Below are 17397 nucleotides of genomic sequence, written 5' to 3' on the forward strand. Positions count from 1 at the left end.
CATCACAAGGATGACACCTTCTAAAAGCTGTTTTAAAATAAATCAGAGCGGGGATGTGCTCCTTCAAAAGGGGATTGCATTTAAACAAGTTTCAGGAGCGAGGAAACTGTATAACAGTTTCATTATTAAATCAAGTCAATAAAGTTCAGGAGATGTTGGTGAGAAAGGATTCCAGTGCATGTGGAGATGCAGTTCAAACCCACATAATCTGGAGCTGCTTAAGCGACCTCCATCAACTACTTGTTGTACAAACCACATTCCTCTTACATCTAAAAGCAATTCAGTTTGCAAAAGCACTCAGAGCCGACCATCTTTAGACTAACTGCTACCTACGCCTCGTTGGTATTCCCCAAGTGGAGAATGGCACTGCACTTACCACACTGCAGGCTCCTGGTCTACAGCCAGCTTCAGAGGGCTCCCCAGAAGAACGTGGCCGACGTGTGTCGTTCCCGACAGCAAGCGACCAACCGCAGTTCCTCTTCTGCCATCTGGGAAGACAATGATGTGGGCCTTAGCACCAAGGCCACAAAGTGGGTTGTCATCAAGTCCAACAGTAGCTTTGCCAAACAGAATTAGGAGAAGGTCTGTAACGCTATGTTGGACACACTGGTGAATCCAGCTCGGTGAGATGCTTCAATGATTCAGCACTACACTGGCCACTTTATGATAGCAAATTGAGTCATGGCCTCAAATCATGCAAGTGAATATTTCTTTGTGGAAGGGATTACTACCGTTATTGCCTTGGACATTAGGACAATAACTCAGTAATAACAATGAATACAGAAGTAAACTAATTAATTTGTGAAAGAAAAAAAGCGAGTCCAACAATTGCCAAGAAGAGAAAGAGCAGAAATAACACCCCAGGTTCAGCTTGAGTTCTGCGGTCCCTAAATACCTACATATGGCAGAGAAACCACATATTCTTATTGCAGTCCTGTAGTTTCTGGGTTTTTTTTGTGAATTGGCAATAATAAATTAACTGGCAATTAAGTCAGACTGGCTTATTTTCTCTCACATGAATGGGTTTTAATTAAACTCCTACTTAGACAGCAAATCAGGAAACAAATGTGTTCTGTTTCAGATTGGAATGACAGATATTACTGCCTTCACACTTTGTGAAGAAATGGCTGTCAAAAAAAATGAAGAACAACCAAGTGACTCTGTTTCTTAGTTCAGTGTTAAAATTTAGGCTAGTATATAGCCAAGATCAAAATAATTCCTGAAGAGTTTTATTTTTATATTTAGATCAATCTGAATGTATAATTTGAAGAAATACCTTCATTTACAAGTCTTAAGTTCTCCACCCACCCCCAGCAATTGGTATTATTTATAGACAAGGACATAGACGTTGCTTATACAAACACCGCCTGATGGAAACAGGACCTTTGGTAGCTAGAGAGGGGGCAAAAGACAGGGCTGTCATGTTGAAATCAATACAGATGTATTTAAGGCATTCCTGGGTTGCTCAGTCACAATACTGGTATTTTTCTGCTCTATACCAGTGTCCCCATTGCCTAAAGGAAGTCATAAAACTAGAGGATTGGGTGAAACTATTTGTATCTCAAATACCCCTTTTGGGCAGAGTAGCCGTACCAAAGCATATACTGATACACCACTGAAATGGACAGTGGCTACAGCAACTCCAACAACATAGAGCTCTTCGTTCTTACTGCTTCAAATCTGTGAATATTTCTTACGCTCCTTAGTGAGCTCCAGACTCTAAGCACTTTGTCACACACATGAAGGAACTGAACCACATCATTCTGTCAGACACTTCCAGTGATTCATTTCAAGATCAACTTCAAATCCTGCCCCAAAATTATTTCAATCTGACCCGTAAGTTCTTTTTTATACCTATTTCTCTCAGCTGTCCTGCTACCATTTAGCAAGGATATCCCTGGTTCCTCTTGAGAGCCTACTTCTCTGTACCCTTTGCCTCTTGCCTCAGTAAATGTCCCTTCCTATTTCTTATGTGCTTTAGAAATCACTTTTGGAAGAAATATGGGGACCAAAAAGAAACTTCCACTAAGTTATTTTTCAGCTCAGATTTCCACTTACAAAATCTGAACTTCATTTTCTGATATATACAGTAAAAGCTTCAGCCTCAGGTGTCCTATTTTAATTGCCTGCTATTTTCATTACTGACCATGATGGCAGCAAATGCTCTTCAGGAGATACTTGTATTTTAATTTATCTGCAAACATAAATCACACATTATAGCACTTTTTTCCTCTAGGTTAATTGAATCAATTCTCTAAATGTCTCTAAGCCTGATCATTTGAAAGAGGCTCACTGTTTGAAATCTCTTAAGAATTATGGCCCTTGAATTGTGTGCAGGATGGTATCAGTCCTTGCTCCAGACAAAGATATTTTATACATATAAGGTAAAAATATTGTTATACACATAAGCAATATTATCTGTAAAGCAACACCCACAATACTGTGATGATCCTATAAAATATTATTTCAGAAATTTTTCAAATATCCCAGTGAATTAATTGTCTTAATATTATAAATCTTATTAATAATTGTTTAAGAATGAGTCTGGCTATATTTTAAGTTCTAAAGAAACAACAAAAAAAAATCTACTTTTATTTTCCTTATTTCTACATTACCTTTAACGTAAAAAATAAAATAAATGCTGATATCAAGAACAACCATCTTTATTACTGAAAATCCAGGAATTGCTAATGAAGAAAACTTGATTTAACATAATTTTTACTAAAAACGAGTCAAAAGGATCAGTTTTCTTACCGGTGATATTGGCCATTTTATACCCAGTAGAACTGTAAATTGCTGCTACGGTAAGTTCAGTCCTAAATTGAAACTCAAATTTAAGGATTTAAGCAAGCCACGAATAATTCAGTGACAGTGATAAAGCAGAGTATGCTTGGAAAGACTGTCAGTGTTTAACTCACTTTATAATTGGGTCAGTTTCAAAAATTCGTGTTATAGTTTAAGTCAACAGTTGAAACGCAACATGTCCCTCACCAGACTGTTGTGCAGAAGGCTGGTTTTGCCAGTTACGGAGTGAGCCTGAGGTGCCACTCCTCTAGTCTGAAGACTTCCCGAGACCATCCAGCTCACCGCTGCTCCTCAGCTGGTCACCACCCTGTGCACAGCGACGCACAGCAACACACAACCACAGGGTGGTTTAGCCCAGTCTCTGCAAAACAGCACCCACCTTCCTCCGCAGAGTATACGTGGCAGTGCCTTGGGACAGTGCTGTAAAGAACGCGTGCCGTTAACTGTGAAGTTATAGGCAATGTGCTCTCGGTTGTAGGAATTCTATTCTGAATTTAAATATATAAAAAACCTTTCTATTTTGAATTTCTCTTCAATTTACCTGTTTGAATTTATTTGTAAAATGCATCAAGCCTCAAATGGATTGACCTTCTGCTAATGTATATCACCTAATGAATGGATGCAATTAACTAATTCATATTGGAATATTGCACTTTCCAGATCACATTTATCATCACTAAATGTGTGATCTAGTTTGCAAGTTTAAATTTTTTATTATTACCCTTTAAACTAAAGAAATAAGTCTTATATTTAATTACCTGAACTTACATATTCAATTAATAGCTTCATTACCGTAATGAATATAGATACCGCACAGAAGTAACAAAAGATCGCTGCCTGGATCTGCTCCTAAGTACACCCTATAAAGGGTCTGCTATGAACCTCAGAACAATTTTTTTTGATTAAAAAATCTTGACTGGGGAGTTCCAAAGGAACTGGGCCTGGCAATCCAATATTCTTATACAGGGGCCTGAGATAAATTTATCATCTATATTGTTAATATTTAACATGTAAAAGGAATCCCAGAAGCAAAGCTTATGTTTCTGGAAAGACAGAGGATTTAAACATTCAAATGTGAATCATTCTGAATGAAAGGAAATTAAAAGAACGAAAAACAGGCAGACGGGCACCCCACCTACTAAAGGACAAGGGATGAGTGTTTGGAGCATGGAGGCAAAACAAAAAAACGCCTTTGTGGTGGGAGAGAGGGGACAAAGCACCAGGAACAGCAGCTCTTACAGAAAATACTTCTCCAACAGAGAGACAAAACGTGGCTGGACGGCATCCTTGGGGGGCCACGTCGAGTGGGAGACAGCTGAAGGTAGGTGGGTTGGGAGTTAGATGCAGGAAACCGTCGCTTTCCTGATGGAAATCAGGTTTCAGAACCATGAATCGGCTGTCCTATTTAGCTACATCTATGTGTTTGCCAAACACGCTACCTGGCCTTGGTGTGTCAATGGAGTGAAATTTGTCATTATCTTTGGCTTTCATGTTAAATATCTTTTATTAATTAGGTAGGCTCAGATCTCCTGCTCTTCACAACCCTACAGGTAGCCATAAGTCTCAGGGTGTCTATTGCTGTAGGGAATCTGTGCCCTGTAGAAAGATGAAAGGTTTTGACAATATATTCCATTCGGATTAAGAAAACATAGGGCTTAGGTCACCGCAAAGCCCATTGAATATACTTTGATGTTTTCTTCATGCTGCATGGATATATTTACCAAGATATCTTTTGTTTTTAATGGCAAAGCTGAATTTAAAGTTTTGATCTCCATTTTGAGGGCTTTTTATAAAGAATTTGGAAAAAGAAAGAGCTATTTTAAAAAGAACATGCTGTCAATAATCTTCCCTTACATTTACTTCTCGTGTACATTAACTGTTCGAGAAAAGGGAACATGCAGAAAAAAAGAGCAGGGGATTGGCTGCGACAAAGCGTTTGCCTGTACTAAATTGATCTATTCCTTAAAAGCAAAATTCTTCTTGTACTGAAACAGTCTTTTTCCAGATGCATTCAGAAAGTCAGACCTGCCCATACTGTAACCTACCAGATAAGCTTATACTAGAACCGTTTCCAGCACATTCAGAAGGAAGCACAGCAGATAACACTGGTGCACCTAACCGTCTGTACAGCAGTTCCCTAACACTTTCACGTTTTGCCAGCACTGACAGTCCTGTCACGGAGCCCTTTGGTGTGGAATGTTATCTGTGCCCCACTGCGCTATTGCAGGGGTTAAACTGGCTTGGAAACTCTCAGGGCCTATATTATACACAGACAAGTCTGTACAACAAATTTTAAAATTTACTTTCATCGATTATATAACTATATATAATATAGTTATGTGTACTAACCTCAGTTATGCACTGATGGCCTGATGGTATGCCCAGCCAATCAAGAACAAAGAAAAGTTTTGCGTCCTGCTTTAGAGAAAGTCCTATTTACTTCTCCCTGAAATCAGTGTCAGCAACAGCGGACTTCAACAAGCTTTGAATCGGGCCTTAAAGATTACTGGCAAAAAGCTTGAAGCACACATATGTGGTGTGTTTTTGATCTCATGTTCATGATCTGGACTGAAATGTTGTATCTGGACACTGAGATCACAGAAACGGAGAAGAAAGAACAAAGAAATTCTCAAGGGTCACTTCACGTGCCCTACCCTCCTCCAAGGTGGGCTCAGCTAGACCTGAGCTGCACGTTGCAGATGTTTGCCCCCATGAGCACTTTTTCACCAGGGAACAGAGGGATGATCAGAAAACACAAGAACTAAAGAAATAGGGTTTTTATGTACTCAAAAAGCTTAGAATGCAGAATTACAGTGTGTTCAGATCTTCCTCACCTGAATTTTTTTCTTTGAGTTCCACAGCAGCAGGTATCCATACAACAGAGAATGGACCATGCAGCAGTTTCTGTATGAAAACATAAATATAAATTAGGCAAAGGCATTTGACCAGGGACACAAATTATAGTAGATGTATACATTTAGACTTTGTCTAATTCAGCTAAAATCAGCAGATTTAGACTTAAAAATAATTTGGCCCATATTATTACAATACAAAAATATATATGGTGCATTTATAGCCTTGGTCTCTCCAGCTGTGCTGGTTTAGGTTTTATTACATCAGTAATAACAGTTTATGTGATACTCTGAATAATGCGCTATTAAAAATTCAGTACAGCATATACTGTTACCCATGGGATTTAAACTGTGGGAGCTATGTGTATTATTCTCTACTTTGCTATTTCTATAGGAGTGAAGATTACTGTAAAAATGGTTAGATTATATACACTGTGTGAATTCCTGCTCTACTTGAATCCAGGTGAAGAGAAGAAATAGTTCAGTCCAGACTGCCCTGGGGTAAGGGTTCCAAGGGTCTTAGTCTTGCAATCTAAGGTTATGCTGATCACACGTTCAAGCATGAACAATAATATCAACGTGCTTTTTGATGTCTTTAAAGAATGCCAATAGATTTGTGAGGCATAACCTCCCTTAACAGAATCCATTTGATGCTTCTACAGAGTATCAGCTTTATCTAACGTCTATTGATTTTATCCTTTACAACAGTTCATCTAATTTTCCTGGCATAGAAGTCACATTGACAGTTTTGTAGTTCCCATGATCACCCTTGGAGGACTCTTTTGAAAGACCAGTGGATCAGTGGTACGTTTACCTATGTTCTATTTTGCTGGCATTAGGATCGGGTTCAGCAAAAAACAACCCACTGGCAGTAGCACTTCTGTAGCTGAACATTTGAATCCCTTGGCAGAAACACTGCACAGCTCCAGCAGTTAGTTACTGGTTAACTTATCAAGTTCTCTTGAAGTCTTTCATACTGACAATTCATTTTAGGACAGTTCCTCATGCTCAGCCCACCTAACGTTTGGTTCTTTAGCAAGGCAAATAATTCTTTTAGCTTTTTAGCTGTGGAGTTAGCCACCTTGAATGCCTCTTCTACACTTTCATCCTCTATAGCTTTACTTACTGTCTTGCAGGACTCCTCTGGTGATGGAATTTGAAAAAGTTTATACTACTTCCACATTCTTGGCAAAATCTTAAAATCTTTTTGGTCAGCTTTGTTGCGGTTCTACAGAGTTTATGCTCTTTCTATGCTCCTTGCTTATATACGACTTCCATTTTTGAAGGATGTCTGCATTTTCTTCCCTCAGGCGCCACAGCTGTCGATATTTATGGATGGCACTGCCAGTATCCTTACCACTATGACTCTGGGATCAGGGCCCAGGTGAGGGAGATCAGTAGAAAACAGTAATCACAGTGTATTTTCTTTCCATTGTTCAACCAGCTGGTCCACTGCATGTGACTAAAAGACAGTAACACGGAGCATGGACCACATGGGTTAGTAATTAAGGTCAAAGCTTTCATGATGTTTATCTTTACATTTTACTTGTCTTTCTTGTAATGCTACATACACATTTGTTAGATTTGAGACATGTCTTTAGAACCTTTTTCTGAATACAATAAAAGGAGAAACTTAATTCAAATTTTCTGTGTTGCCCCCTTTTCTGTTTGAAAAATAGAAGCATAGCAGTGACTTTAAATTGCCAATTGTCAAAAGCTGGAAGGATTTACCAAGGGAGGAATCATCCCCTATGTACTCTGTTCTTCTATACTTTCTTAGAGCATCTGCTTGAATCTGGTTACGGAGCTGAGGAGGACCTTTGGTCTAACTTAGCATCACAGTTCTTACTAATAGAGTTAAATCATGTGATTTCTACAAAGCATTGAAGAAAGTCTGAAGAAAGCAAATGTAAAATATACATATTTGTGTCAGTTTTCCACCCTGTAAAGACAGAAAATTGTTATAAGGGAGGCAACATGATCTGGACAAAGGAGTAGGGGTTTCCTTCTCTGGCATGTTATTGCCCTATTGTTAGTTGAAAAATAGCATTAATGCCTTCACACCTGTTATGAGACTAAACTAAGAGGTTTCTGCATACTACTTTATCAGGGAGACCTGCATCTGCATAAGAGAAAGAACTGCTATGGACAAACAACTAAAAATTGCTTTCATAAACGTATTTATTTATTTCTCATTTTCCTGGAAGAGAGGAAGTGGTTTATCTCATTTCTGCTGTAATGAATGGCCTCCCTAGCATCCTCCCTCAGTTCTACTGTATACATAATTCTGAAAGACTTCTCTCACAGACATAATAAACATATACTTTAGCATGCTGTGATAATTAAAGTCCTGAATAATATCTTTGTTTTGCAGTGGTGTAGGGTAAAGGTTTTCAAACTGCCGTACACGGACTATTTTCAGGGGCTTCCCAGCTGTCTGTGCAAGCGTGGACCTGCGCTACAGGCAGGTCCTGTAGTGCAGGACCTGTAGCACTCCTACAACAAAGCATGTCTGCTGCTGCACAGGTGCTCACGCTGACTCATGCAGCACCAGTACGGATGCAGTCATCTCATAATTCATCAGCGATGTGGCTTTCCACAGGCCAGCATTTTCTGAATCAGCCAAAGGCAGAGTGGTATTTGAATGCAGAGGTAGAGAAAGGTGAGTAAAAGGACATGGAGGAGCGGTTAAGGATTAAAATTGGGTGGTGGGGGTGAACTGGGTGGTTAAGGGATGAAGCTGGTCATGATAAGGTGACTACAGCTGCAGGGAACATGCATCAGGTCCTAGCTTGAGGCAAGGAAGAGCACCGATGGGATAACAGAAGTGGCCCATTTGCCCAATTCTGTAAAGGTCTACAGCAGAGAGCTTTACAGCAGACAACAGTACTGACAGACCTAAATATATTTACCACCAAAGTGAAAAAGGTTTAGGGTAGATAAAATCAAGGCACCGAGCGTCTATAACACATGCCAAAATAATCTTCCAGAACTGGGTTAAGGTTTTGCTGTCAAGTCAAATGACAGAAAATACTTGTAAACCAACCAGACAGCATGTTAGTCAAGCCAGTATCACATCTGATAAAACCATTCAAGATGCTTAAGAGATTAAGAGTGTAATATTTTTCTCTAGGAGGCCCGATTGTTTGAGATATTCAGCAACTTCATGTCTTAAGACCATGGAAAATAGTATTATAATACTTCATATTGTAGCACCTATGCACTTTTAAGCTAAACAGACATATAGTCACTCAGTATCTCACTTGCCTATACTGCATTATAGGGAGCCACTGGACCGAAGCAGATTTCATTAAATGTTCCTAATTTATTCTGCCTCATTGCTCTTCTGTAAATAGGGCGGGTCACTAGAGAGCCAGGCATTTAGTCCAAAAAGAGTATTGTGAGTGAATATACAAATTCAACATACTACACCAAGGTAAGATTTCTTATTAGCCACTGAAATCCCTCAGAAGTGACAAGATAGGAGCTTTTGTTTACAGGGTAGAGCACAGCATTCTCACAAGCATTCACTCTTTTACAACCTCCCCTTGAAAAGCTTTTGGACAGCCAGTAGTAGCACGGTTTAAATCCCAATCTAGGTCAGAGAGAAATTTTCAACCATATTTTGGTTCCTTACTTTGTGGTTTCTCTTTTTGCCTTTCTTTTTAATCAGAGTGACAGGAACAAAGTTTTATTCATTTTTACCAGAAAAAAAAAAGTAACATAGCAGGAAAGGTAATGATTAATCCATTCTGCAAGAAAAAGGAAGAGTTCTGATTGTGAACTTACTGGTATTATCTAACCAGTATAAATAGAAGTGTTCTCAGAGAAGGCACAGGATGGAAAACTCATGATGAATTGTTAGGGCATGTTGAGTTGGTTCTGTCAATGCCTGCAGTCAGATGATTTCACTGGCTGTACAAGATGAAATCTCAAATTTCAATGTATAAGTAAAAGTGTCAAAGTTCAGCTGAAGCAGGGACGAATACAGAGCAAATTTTGTGTGTATTTGTAACTAGGGCACCAGAGCAATAGAGGAAGCCAAAATGAGCCGGAAGAGCAAAAGGAGTTTAAAGGAGAAATTTGCCTTGAAGAACAGCTTGATTAAAGAAGCCCTCTCAGAATTCCTGGGAACTTTTATATTGATAGTAAGTGTCAGCTGCTTTCCTTTCTTCCTACTAATCTAATGTTGGACAGTGCTTGTAAGGGGACACGTATGCTTTTTCTTGTACTGTACCAGCAGCGTGGTTACTGCCTGACAAACATTGTACAGCCTTGAATGAATTGCTTCTATTTATGGTAAGTTTGTAATTCCTTTCTTCACCTGATGTAATTATCACTGGCTATTAAAAACAGATAGCATTATTTATTACAATTGTCTGATAAGCATTTGTTTTCATATAGGAGCAGAATTTCAGTGAACTACCACATTCTGAAAAATCCAGATATGCACAATGAACGTTAATAATACCCTCACTTTTGTTTTTAAAAAACTCAGCAGTTTATTCTACTTTCACTTCTATGCACAACTTCCATTTGCTTTAACAAACATACTGTAATGCACATTAAGACAATTTTAGCTGAGTTATTTTCCTGTGCAATATAGAAATTTAGCTGTGTGATTTGTAGTGAATTTATTGGGAGTTGCATTGCCAAACCTTCAGAGATTTTGCAAGTTAACTATTTTTTGTTTTAACTGTATACTACATAAACTATACAATTGCTTGGTCCTGTAATGCTGCTACAATTTAGGTAAATACCAAAACTCCCCATTTTCATATCCCCAGATTTTTTTTACTTAATTTCTTGCTCAATTTTTCTGTGCATTTTGCACTGGGACACAGAGCTGTTCAGCGATTTACCAGGGCAGAGAGCAGATTCAGTAGCAGAGCTGGAAGTCAAGCAGCTCGAGTATTATGCCAAACTCTTTTTTCCTGCTGTTAGTCTGAACAAGACAGTCTTGCTTATTGCTAAATATTTCATCATAGTGAAAGGACAGAAAAAAATAAGAAGCAGGCATAGTGCTGACAAAGTATATTTTATAACTGGAACTATATTAGCTAAATTTCAAGTAAGTCATCTAAAAAATTCCAGTAGCTCATAAAATACATGAAAATAATGGTCTTTACTACACTTCAGCCAACTGAAGTGCACAGGCACTGAAGTAACATTATTCTCAAATTTAATACCATCCATAAGACATTATTACAGTAAGGAGCACATTTAGAAGCAAGGAACACAAAGCACTTTACAAACATTAATGAATTAAGTGTCACAACACCCTGGTAAGGAGGGGAAATGTCATTATCTTCATTTTATATATTAGCAAACCTGATTACATTACACAGGAAGCCTGTGGCAGAACTCTGAATATAACCCAGATCACCTGACTTCCAGTACTCTGTCCTCGCCACAAGATCATCCTCGTCTTTCCATTAATACAATTAAGCAAGTGAAGAAAACGTATTAAAGTGCAGAGTAGACTGCAAATGCTATTATTTAACGTCCTGCTGCACAAGACTAGAAGGAAATGCAAACCCAGAGCCCATTTTCTAGTATATTCACCATATGATTATAGTAGAAAATGAAGCTACAAAATTGTTGTTGATAACCTGAGTTTCTCAATTCTATCTTACCCTTTCTAATTTCAACCTTGGCTTAAAGCAGAGAAGAGCCTCACATGGATTAAACTGCAGCTTTCTCAGTGCTTGGATACCTCGATTTATGTTTCAACTGCGCAAGTTAGCGGCAGTACAAAGCGTTTATTATGAAGAAACTGACTTTTCTGCTGTTATTTATTGCTATTGCTTTTAGGCTCTGTCAGCTAGTAAGTAGTTTCTCTTTAAGAACAGATAAATATTAAACCCTTAACTTAAAGTGGAGCTAATGAAAGGGGTGCCCTGGTAAGTCAGAGGGCAGAAATCCTTGAAATACAGACACTGTGTATGCAAAAGAAATGATAGCTTTCTTCCACCACCCTATTACTATGTCTTAATCCTGTTACAAAGCGAAAGTGAGACGAGAGTTCACGGCTTACAGCACAATTGATTCAGATCTTTGTTGAAAGCCATTTCACCTCACTGTGATGGGTTTTACAGCCTGTGGGGAGCACCTGTGCCAGGGAGCAAGGCAGGGACGAACCTTTCTATCACCCACAGGCTGTGTCTGGAAGTCAATGCTAACTGACCGTACCTAAATCTGCGACCAACCTAGCACCGCTGGAAGTTAGCAGGGTGAAATTCTGTCCCCCCAAATCACCTATTTCTATTTTTTCTGGAGAACAACATCACAGACCAGATACTATTAAGAGCTTAAACTACCATCTTTGGTAACTCTCAAGCCTTGCAACATTATTTTCCAAACTGGAAAATGTACAAACTGTAAGATTAATTTTAGGACAGTTAGAAAGTGAAATCACTCATCAGGCAAAAATCAAGCCTTCACCTGGGAGTGAGAAGGGCTCTGCCTGCAATGTTGAACAGATTTGAGACAACAAGCCTTGAGAAAGTCACTGGATATACAGGTTCGATAACATCTCTTGGTCATCCCTACTTAATATGCTGTGGTTTGCCTTGCAGCATGGTCTCAGAGCATGTAAACTGAATTCTTTTCAGATGAAACTAAAGTGGAAGGTGAGCTCCAGAATCACAGCAAATGTGCTGACCATTATGCTTAGTCTGGATGCTTAGTCCAGTGGATCAGACTGGAGATACTCTTAAGTAATCCCTCCTGAGATGTCCGTAGTCAGATTCTCTGAACCAGCTGCTTGCACTGCACGACTTGATAATACAGACATAGCCTGTGTAAGTCCCTCTCTCTGCTTATCAAAGCACCTGATTTCAACCTCTTAGAGGGTCCAGTGAGGAACACTAAACTCGAGGAACCTGGAAGTGCCCTGCTTTATAGACAGATCCGACGATATACAGAGCAGCTGCCATTATCGCCTGTCCGGGTAATCCTCCTGGTGATTAGGCTATTTTACTCTCAGACATACTCTGCTAGGGGAACTAGTATCAAGCCCTGAATTATTCCCCAAGGCATAGCACAGCTTCTCTAACTCTGGAACAAGAACTGGGACAGAAAACCCAAAATGTACAGTCCATAACCAAATGCAAATTGCACGTGGCTTTGGTTACACTGAGCTTTTGGTTACTGTCTTGAACTACATCATACTCACTTTTGAAGGTTCCATCAAGCTGAGAAAAAGAAAATGTTGCACTTCACCTCTTACGTGATTTCTGTAAAACAAATGGAGTGATGCAGTTTTAACGTAACTAAGTTACATTTGCAGTACAGGCAATGAGGAGCATGCATTATGCTGGGTATTTATATTTGCATTTACCTTGGTGCTGTCACATGGTAAACCCCCAGCCTGCAAAGTTTAATTGTGCCATTTGTAATTTAGAATAAATATCCACAAAACCCACAATCTACCCATAAAGTTTTCAATGAAAATTTGAAAAGGAGACAGCTGTTTTCCAGGAAACGCATACTGAGTAATTTGGATTTTACACAGTGTGTTTGGAACCAACTTGTGGGACTGGTCCCTCCAGCCTACACCTATGCAACAGGTCCCTGAGGTGGGAGAACACCAGCCCGTTTGTACCATGGTGGCTGAAAGGCCAGAGCATACACACATTTCCCAGCCTCTGACACAGTCTCAGGCTTCTGTGGCTGGGGCTACCCCTGAGGCCTCTCTTGAGAAGGAGCTCTCTGGAGAGCTTTTTGTTCTCCAACATGTCTCCTGGTACAGTACATTTCCTCTTGGGGCTCCTGTGGGTTACTCTGGGGAAGAACATCTGGATGCCAGCACAAAAGAGTCAAGAAGCCATGCTGCATCCGATAGATGGTTTATGTGACTTTTCAGTGAGCCTCTCTGGAACTCACCTATCCAACTGACTCTCTGATTTTAGTCATGCTTCTCTCCATATTTCCCCTTTGGAACCTGGCTGCATTGCTCTCAGACAAAATGGGATTTACTCTGGCTTACACCATTAAGTATATCTGAATTGGAACAGTTCCAAAAAGAGAAGCCAAATGGGCCATGTGGCTTCCTTTACCAGCTACTGCTCACCTAACATAGTTTGTATTTCATTTTCACTCTCAAGAGCCCGTACTAAACACAGTTTCCCAGAAAGGCGTTGCACAGGAGCCAGTATCTCCTGAGCCCAGAGCAGTGTATGCTTCCTTGCTGAAACAGAACACAGGCTTCCATTTAGCATACAAAGACAAGTGAATAGTATATATATTCCTATCCCAAAGCTTAGTCTCCAACTGGAGGTGGGGAGCCTCTTGCAAAACTCCCACTGAAGCAAATGTTTTTGTGTGCGTAGAGGATGCAGTGCATGAGCATGAATTGAATTCATGACACCCCACACCACAAATAATCCAACTAATGAGAAGAAAGGCATTTATCTTTTGCTTATCAAAATATTTTTTTCTTGTTTTCATATTCTGACCACTTCATTATGTAAGTTATCGCTCCTGCTTTATTGGGGAGTTTAGTCTTGCCTGAAAAATCTTTAAGTATGACATTCCATGGATTTGCTCTGTCCAGAAGATTAAAATTTAAACAACTTTTCCATACCTTTCTTTTTGTGGCCCTACATTCCAGTGCACGTTAATTACAATACTGTACAGTAATATATATATCCCTTATTCCAAACATGCATTAGAATCCTCATTACATGATGTTATTACATGAAAGCAAATGTAGCTTTTGATCATTTACTCCTTAAATAAGTGTTTAGCGTTTAATACAAAATTACTACTTAGAAATTATAAACAAAGATATATTCTGTGTTCTAAATTTTTGTGAAAGGGAGACTCTTTGTATAGGATGAAATTTCTTATAGCGAGTTTTGTTTAAGGTACAAAATTAAACAGCAGTAGCCTCTAACAGCTACCTTGTTTGCCATCAGCAATGAATTTCTTGGAGTATAGAATCTTGTATAATTAGCTCTTAGACAGTGAATTTAAGTTTGTCAAAGCTAGATAAAAAGGTTATTAAAACCTATTTATAATTGGTATTTTGATATGTCACTCAACAGCTTTTTAAATATTGTATAATGCTAGAAATACCATGGGCCTTAGCAATGTTTGCATTCTGAAAAGTGGCTCTTATGTCACAGAGATCCATACATTAAGGTCTCTAGCAGCAATACTATAGTACAACCAATAAATAATAGAAGTCACTCATGAATCTAATGTCATGGAATTTAATCCTGCACTTCCAGACCAAACCCACTCATTTTATGGGAATAAGATGCTTCCTTTCCCTGTCATCACTAACTCAGAGTCCTTTCTGTTTCTACAAATGTACCAGTTGCATATATTTTGATGGCATGAAATTTTGCTAGTGATTCTGCTGAAGATGTGCAAACTCTTCCTTTCTTGCTACTGTATTAAATCAGCATTGCAAACAGAAGTCAAAGTGGTAACGAAGACCCTTAGTCGCGCTGAGGTGAAAGAGGTGTTCTTGCACACTGATATTATTTCTATAATTTTACTATTATCAAAACCAATTAACATTTTTTTTCCTAAACAACACTTCTGTTCCCTGAAGTCATTCTTTAATTCAGCTGAATAGTTAGCAGTGTGAAAGAACTGAAAGGAAGGTTACATAATTTTTTTTTTACCCTGAAATGTTTATTACAGCAAATAATTCTGAAAAGTCATAGGAAATCTTTTGTTTTCAATACAAACTTAAGTTTTCCAGTATATGACATTTTAAACTTTCAGGTGACTCAGATGTTCTGTGTTCCATGAAAGTTTTAAAAGAGAATTATCTTCATGTCTGCAACATCAGCCCCAACACATAACTCAGCTCTCGTTGTTTAACCAAGAGGTTCCAGTAAATTGAACTTAATTTTCTAAGCCCTTTTTCTGTAGATGCATTTTTTCCAGAAAGTTTCCATCTATAGGACTGAAGTGTAGGCATTCTCCCTGAGCCTCACAGAAGACTTGTATCCTTCCAACATTCAACTGTGAGTGCAAAACTTGAATTTACGTTTTACAGACACAAATTTACAGGCTGTTTTTTCAAAAGTTTTGCCAAATAAAAAAAGGTAATAAAAGTAATAACTTTTTAAAACTGTCATAAACAGTTGGAGAACAGAATAAAAGATAATAAATGCAGTTCATGCCATACAGTGAGTTTATATCTTTGTGATCTCAACACTTCAATAAATCATTCTGGCTGAAAGTGAATTCTAGTGTATTTTCCAATCCATGGTTTGGTTTAAATGCAAACTGGACTCAGTTCCTCTAGCCCATTCCTCAAAGGCTTTTTTACTATTAAAAGCATTCAGCTTTTTTTTCCAACAGACAACAGCTTAGGAAGAGAACATACTGAGGCTTTAATTACTCAGAACCATGCACCTCCAACCATGAGGGCACAGCAAAGATTCAGCCACCCTGTTCCTGCACCCAAAGGTAAAAGGAAAAGAAAAGATGCATGTCCCTTTATACTCCTAAGAGAGAACAGAAAACCTTCTTTCTCAGAAACCGCAATGCTCGTTCCCGCACTCTCTCTGAATGGTACAATTCCCCAAGCACCGTTACAGAGACTAAACACATTTTAAGAGTTTAGAAAGATTTTAATCTTTTCAGTTGATGTAAGAAGCAAAGCAGAGAAGCACATCTCAGCTCAAGAATAAATGAGTAAGCTGAGAGGGAAGCAGCCCCTGACTAGGCTCTTTTTCTGCTCAAGAAGCTACTAAGTAAGATTTTCTTCCCTTGCCCAGTCTTTTCTTCCTAGTCTCTTGGCAAGGGGCCATGTTTCACTCCTGAAAGTTTGTATCTGAATATGAAATGTTTAATTTCCTTTCTTTCCTGAATTTCTAAAACTTAGTAAGAAAATAAAAATAATCTTCACTGAAGAAACTGACTCAAGCCAGTTGCCCTATATAATCCAGGAAAGAAAAGCCTTTTAGCATTTCAGGATGAAGAGTGCATTATTAATCATAATAAAATATGAGAGAATGCAGACTTTTGCATTCTCTCTAGGTGATTTCAAGCTTTTATTTGTCTCCTATTGCATGTGCAAAAGCAATAATAAAAATGTAAAAGCATCAGTTTATATAACACAGCAGAATGTCCCTCAATATTTTCACTGTATTTTTCCCACAGAGCAATTTGAACCAGATCTTTATATATTTTAAAAGCTTTATATACACAATTCATCCAAAGCCTTATTAAATTTACATTCATGTCTCCAAGCAGTAATGTTTTCTGTCATTAAAGAAATGGTTTCAAAATGGCAATCATTTTAAGGCTTATGTCTATACTATTTAATTAACTAAATGATAAGTTTTTTTTTCAAACCCTTATTTTATTAGATAGCAAGTCTGAAAAAAATAAAGGGAAATCCGTTTGAACCCAAGAGGATATTGGTTGTGTCCCAGGAGATCATCAGGAGAACGGATATAGTGATTTTTTTATTACTCCAAGTTTGATTAAATCGTAATGTACAGAACCTCCCCCCCCCCCCCAAAATACTTAATTATTGATAAAATAAGAGCCATGTGTTTTTGAAGTATTGACTGGTAAGCTGTATTTTTATCTCACCTTAAAAATTTTAAGTACTATCTGATTTAACAAAAGATAGCAAATACTAAACATGAAATTAGATGAAGATTGCTCTTTCTGGGAAGAACAGGAGTTTCCTGCAACTTGAATTCTTGCAGAGCTAATGCCCTGAATTTTAGTAGATCTAATGTGTCTCTATTTTTGTTACTGT

General features: G+C 38.4%; 1 protein-coding gene across 3 annotated transcripts in view; it reads left to right on the forward strand.

Annotated features, from left to right (window-relative positions):
• The first annotated feature begins 9493 nt into the window (after positions 1–9493).
• Positions 9494–17397, forward strand: part of AQP9 (aquaporin 9) — a 47910-nt gene continuing 40006 nt past the window's right edge. The window contains exon 1 of one of the 3 annotated variants that reach the window (XM_075160200.1): positions 9494–9805. In XM_075160200.1, coding sequence (XP_075016301.1) covers positions 9704–9805 — 102 coding nt within the window. In that variant the 5' untranslated portion in view covers positions 9494–9703. Of the gene's footprint in view, positions 9957–17397 lie in introns of all 3 variants that reach the window. The other 2 variants (XM_075160199.1, XM_075160201.1) reach the window with 2 other exon arrangements.

The sequence above is a fragment of the Calonectris borealis genome, chromosome 11 (assembly GCF_964195595.1).
Source record: "Calonectris borealis chromosome 11, bCalBor7.hap1.2, whole genome shotgun sequence".
Lineage (NCBI taxonomy): Eukaryota > Metazoa > Chordata > Aves > Procellariiformes > Procellariidae > Calonectris > Calonectris borealis.